Raw genomic sequence first — 6,000 nt, 5'->3', positions numbered from 1 at the left:
GATGATGATGATGATGATGATGATGATCCCCGTGCCTTTTCTATCCTTATCTCTAACATGGTAGCATCAGTGAGAGTGGGACAAAAGTCTATTGCAGCTATTGAATTATTTTTCAAAATAGCAAGCGTAACACACTGTACTGAAAACGGAAGATTGATTGATTGATTGATTAGCAATTCTCTGAGATCTAGAAACGGAAGAGATGCACCATGGTACACAATAATAGACCCATCGAAATTTAGATTTAGGGTTGAAGTCAAAGTCACAGTTACCGGAAAGGTCAGAATCTATTTTTGACTATAACTCCGTCAAATATTAGCCGATTCACTTTAAATCAATAGCAGAACCTTCCTTTTCTTGGTCCAAAATATAATTCTGTATATAAAAATAGTGAAAATGCATAGTTTTCACAATTGGCGAGTTCAAAGTTCAATGGAGTCGAATTTTCAATGTCATTGAATGTCTATATGTCATAATTCCCAAACGAATACAGATACACTCTTAATGTTAATGACAGCTAGAAAACCACACATGGGTTTCAAAATGACACCATGACCTGTGTCATTGAAAGGTCAAATTGAACATCGCCTGATTTCAGTGAGTTCAGATTCACAATAATTTACTGCAACTCCGCTTGTTATGATTCTATTGCCAATAGAAACAAGAAATGCGAGCCAATCTCATTCTTAAATGTCACATATTTTACGGTAGTTTTCCACCAGTGGTTGAATCCTTCATTGGAAACACCATTAGGCCTACCAAGATTGTGACAAGTTTGTCATTTCATTTCCGGTTGAGACAGCCAGCCCATTTTCTTTGGGTAGCGAGAGAAAATAGAATAGGCCTACAGTTGGGGACCGACTTGCTAATTCCGTGAAATCAGAGTAGTTAATTGTTATCATTTGATGAACAAAAGTAAGTGGGAATGCGTTATATGTATGTCATAATATTCATAATTTTTTTTTTTTTTACAAAAGGATCAATACAATGACTTCATATATACAATATAAAATAATAATAAATTACATCCTTTACAAATAACAAAGTAAGTAAGCCTTATATCCTATAGAGTAACTTATATTTAATTTAGGACACACGATTTTGAGAATTGGATGTTTGATTTACATACAATATGCTAATCGATATTCGGTGGAAATGGTAATAACAATCATTGGAGCTCTTATTCCGTCTCGACATTCGGTGAAAAAATATAATAATATTTTGCAGGAGTTATTGCTTCTCTTGCATTTACTGTTTGAATTCAATAGTGCGACTGAATCAAGTTGACTCCGTTAAAGTAAAAAGATAAGTAAATTTACCAGTTTTTACAAACTCCACAAAAGTTCTATAAGTAATTTTATGTCATCACTCACTGGGTTAGACGATTTCATCTCCTATTGAAATAACGTGGCTATTTGCTTTAATATCCGACCAATTCTTTTGATGAAGCTTAGGTTATAATTGCTAATAGAAGTAGTTTTATTAATATTTTTCTCATAAAATGTTTCGTTTAATTCTTTCTAGTCTCCGAAGTGCACTGTATCGTATTGTAGTGTATTTTAGTCGTCTTATCAGGTCTAAATCCGTTGTGGCACCCTGGCAAGAATTGTTAAAAGACCACATTTTGTTAAGTTTTCCCATGAATTCAAAAATAAAATTTTGTTTACATGGAATAAACGAAATCTTATGATGAAATACTGCTTTAATTCAAAAGAAATAGAATTATTCTAAGTAACCTTAAGTTATAGCAAACAAATAAAAAGCTAACCCGAAACATCAAGTGAAGGGCGATAGAGGGGTGTCCAAAAATAGATGCGGAACCCATAGTTGTTGCCTGGTTGCTCCTATCTTTTAGGGGTTATAGTCTTAGCAGATTTTTTTTAGAATTTAGTTATTAAAAGGGGTGTGTTTGTCATCTTTACAGTTTTCACTAATTTGACCTCTTACACTATTACGAATAACACTAATAAACGTTTTATCATGGTTAGGTATTTCTCAAGTATCGATTTGTTGATTTCCTTCGAGGGAGAGGTTTAAGGAACACGTATCCTTTCCTTTCATTTTTGTATTATACAAACCACTTACCACCTCTATGGCAGTGACCATAGGTATCCTGGTAGGATATCTAGGGTCAGTGCCGGTCATGACCTTAAGCTAACTTCTACCATAAGGCCATTGTAATAAGTATGTTGTGTAGTATCTCCACAATTAGAGATACGTAATATGATTAAAGGAATTGTAAATCTATCACTGGAAGTTTCATATGTCATTTACTTGATTAATCATTTAAGTTTGTTTTGGATTCTATCTAATTATATAATATATATACTTCATGAAACACATATGAAAACACACAACGTTTCAATAACAGTGATTCGACGATGATTGATGGGTACGTTCCCTGTCAAAAATAAATGATCGTGATGCAGTTTTTATTTAATATTTACATTTTTTGTCAATAAATAATTGGCTCGACATATAGATATTCATTTATAAAAGTATAATTTTATGCCACGCAAAGTTTTAAACGGTTTGTTAACACAAGGTAACGTAACCAAATAATGTTCATGAAACGCATTCGGGAAAGTTTGGAGCAGGGTTGCCATTCGTACGATAATTATCGTACATGTACGATTATTTTAGGTCCAGTACGATGTACGATACATACCTTAGGCATATACAAATGTGTGTTTAATGAAACAATTATACTAAAATATTTTGAAATAAGTCAATCATGTAACTCCCTAATAATTATATTGAAACTGTGTACGATAATTTTGGTTGAAAAACGACAATTTTAAGCCTCGTGTACGATAATCCTGTCGAAATAATCTGGCAACCCTGGTTTGGGAGAGCTCGTGAGCTCGCGTGAACGTGAAATTACTAGTAGTGTGTTGATATGGCGTCTGCTGAGAAAGTGACCGAGAACGGTGAAGGTTTGTTGGCCTTTGCTTCTCTTGTTGTACATGAATATCATTAAGAATGTATCATGAAAGTCCAGGGTTGTTTGAAGTAACTGTATAATTAGTTAGAAGTGCATGCGTAGTTTTGTTTAGTATTTGGGAGGTGTGGCACCCCAGTGATTTGTCATTCGATTCATGAATGGCACCAACTGGTGCCAGTTACTGAGATTCCTTAATACTAATTATTTGTCGATGGCTGCCTGTGTAAGTACGATATCCTTAATCCTGGTAGCTCGTAGTTAAGTCCTTTAGGAATGGAGAACTTGATTGAACTAGATAGAATGGCTAGATTATGTAATATCAGTCAATGCCAATATCTTGAATCGGCTACCTCTAGTTAGCCTGTGAGTCAGCGTGATTACCGGGACACTTGGGTGTTAATTCTCCTAATTACGGATGTAAGTTATGTGTAAACCAGCTGTAGGCGAGCTCAGTAACGGTATTTGTGTCTGGCATAATGTCAATTTCGAGGGAACTAATTACAGTATGTGTCAGTAGTCTCTTTGAGTAGTATTCTTGTTTGAATGACTGTCGGCTTTGCTATCGTTTTACCTGTTATTCATTTACTCTTCTAAGGTAGGTTATGTCATAAATTCAGGAAAGGCTTTACCAATAGTATTGCATCATATGTTCAGACATAAGGGTGAGGTAGGCCTACAGTAAAGTATTGTTTTTGCAAATACAATAAGGCTAGCCTGATTTCAATAGCTTAATTGATAACTATGTTGTAAGATAATCTGTTATGCTTTTAGCTCAAGTCAAGTAGTTGTTATGACACCAATGTGATAAGCTTTTAGCTTATCTTATCACTTACACAAGTGATTCATAGATCTTTTAGGGCCAAGATTAAGTTATACTTGTTAGTTGAAATGATATAACTTTCATCTTTTAGGCCTGGCATGTCACAAATGAACTTTACATAAATCTAAACTATACTTGACCCATGAATCTTAATAAATCCAAATGATTTACTTTAAAATGGAAATTTCATGTCACAGTGCATACTGGAACCTGATTTTCATGGGTTTTAGCAATTGTCATATTAGAATTGCAAGCCATCATCAAAACTTTGGGCGTAGCTTTCTTATTGTAGGTCAGAATAACAAGATGCCTTATATTTTTTGTAGCATTTATTTTGTATTTGTCATAATTTTCAAAGTATGTTTATTTCTTCTCAAAATCATCCTTTTTTCGTAGTAGAATTATTCATATACTGAATTATCAAGCAAAATTCTGTGAGAGTTCGTTTACAGGCACTCTAAGGGTATAGAGTGAAGCATTTTAGCAGGGAGATCTGAGACTAACTCAGCAAGTGTCAATGGCTACCTTTAGTGATGCGTAATTCTTACTTAGTTGCCCACTGTTGCTTCTCAAAATTACCACTTACGTTATCTGGGCTGATTGGTTTAGTTCTATGGTGGGAGGAGTGTAATGAATTTAGCCAATGAAAATGCAGAATTTATTGTTGCTTAGATGAGGTTTTTTTATTGTATAATATTTCTTATCCCCACAACTCCACCTACCCCCCTTGTTATTATCTTGCACTGAATGGTCATTGCTCATTATATAATTTTTTTTTATCTTAAAGTACTGTTACTTTTTATCTTAGAGTACTGTTACTATCAGGATATCCTGTGATATTGTTAGTGAAAAGACATTATCTGACTATGATATAAGTTACTCTTAAAATCATAAAGATTTTAATGATAGTACCGTATAGTATCAATAGTGAAATTATGGATGAAGAGCCAAAATTTATACAAAAAAAAATATGTACAGTATTGTAGATATTTTTAATGAAATATCCCAAAATTATACTATGTTTTATACATGAATTTTGTATATTTTATTTATAAACATAAACAAAATTGTAAAAGAAGATACTATAATATATATATGTAAATATTTAGATTCAATTAGATATTGTAATAATTGATTTGAAAAAAAAAGTTACATATAGTGTAACTGTTAATTTTTTCTTGGATAATACTGTATCTTTTATCCTTACGTCAGTTATTTGATATAAAAAATCTCAACATTAAATGGAAAATAGATAAGAAAAAAGGATGATTTTGAAACTACAGTACTCAACTGAGGCACTTTTGAGTGATAATAAGATGTTAACAATCAATGCCCAGGTATAGAGTGGATCACAATTCAAAGCTAAATCAACTAAATGTAATTTGTTAAATGATATTACCGGTCACTATAATCTAATTATTCTTTGCTGGATAACTGAGATGCTTATATAGTTCCTGGGGAATCGGTCATGTAGATCATAAATGTAAAAGGGGAATTATTTGTGTGTGCCGGCTTTTCGTCCGATGTCCCTTCGACCATGTCTTTTTGTCCAATGTCTTTTTATCCGATGGACATTTGGTCCAATTTTAAATCGTTTCAATCCATGTAAGAAAAAAAAAAACCCAAGCCAATCCATATAAGAAAAAAAAAAAACCCTAGCCAATCCATATAAGAAAAAAAAAAAAACCCTAGCCAATCCATATAAGAAAAAAAAAAAAAACCCAAGCCAATCCATATAAGAAACAAAAAAAAAACCCTAGCCAATCCATATAAGAAAAAAAAACCCTAGCCAATCCATAACTTCCCAAATAGAAAATTAAACCTGCTGAACGTTTTATAGCAGAATGAAACCTCTTTGCAGCATTGTTTGTGCTGGGTAAATCTTGAATACGCTCATTAACATTTCATACATCTAATGGGAAAATAGATGGATCTCTCCTTCGTCTCGCACCACGTACTCTTACGACTCCCATGTAAGTCACATCAAAGTAACAATTATTTTGGAAGATATTTCGTCATCGTCTATCAGTTCCTCATAGGCCTCTTTAACATCTTCAGTAGGGAGAAATGCTAATGCTGAAAAACATCTTACTTTTAAATATGTAACTTCCCAGGTAGCTTAATCCCGTCGATTCGTCGCGCGCACGGCAGAAATGCAAATCTCGCGGCAATCACCATCAGGTGAGCAGGTGGTCATACCTAAGCGCCCTCTCAGTAGGTAACTGGAACCATTCCC

General features: G+C 33.6%; 1 protein-coding gene across 5 annotated transcripts in view; it reads left to right on the top strand.

Annotated features, from left to right (window-relative positions):
- Window positions 1-6,000, top strand: part of LOC137632465 (choline-phosphate cytidylyltransferase A-like) — a 225,513-nt gene that overhangs the window by 125,122 nt on the left and 94,391 nt on the right. For 2 of the 5 annotated variants that reach the window (XM_068364405.1, XM_068364401.1), the window contains exon 1: window positions 2,850-2,936. The exons of 1 other annotated variant lie outside the window; for it this stretch is intronic. In XM_068364405.1, the coding sequence (XP_068220506.1) occupies window positions 2,900-2,936 (37 nt within the window). In that variant the 5' untranslated portion in view covers window positions 2,850-2,899. Of the gene's footprint in view, window positions 1-2,849; window positions 2,937-6,000 lie in introns of those variants that run through there. 2 more of the 5 variants (XM_068364400.1, XM_068364402.1) reach the window with 1 other exon arrangement.

Source organism: Palaemon carinicauda, chromosome 41 (genome assembly GCF_036898095.1).
Source record: "Palaemon carinicauda isolate YSFRI2023 chromosome 41, ASM3689809v2, whole genome shotgun sequence".
Classification (NCBI taxonomy): Eukaryota; Metazoa; Arthropoda; class Malacostraca; order Decapoda; family Palaemonidae; genus Palaemon; species Palaemon carinicauda.
Note: the sequence above shows the minus strand (reverse complement) of the source record. Positions and strands in the feature narration are given on the sequence as shown.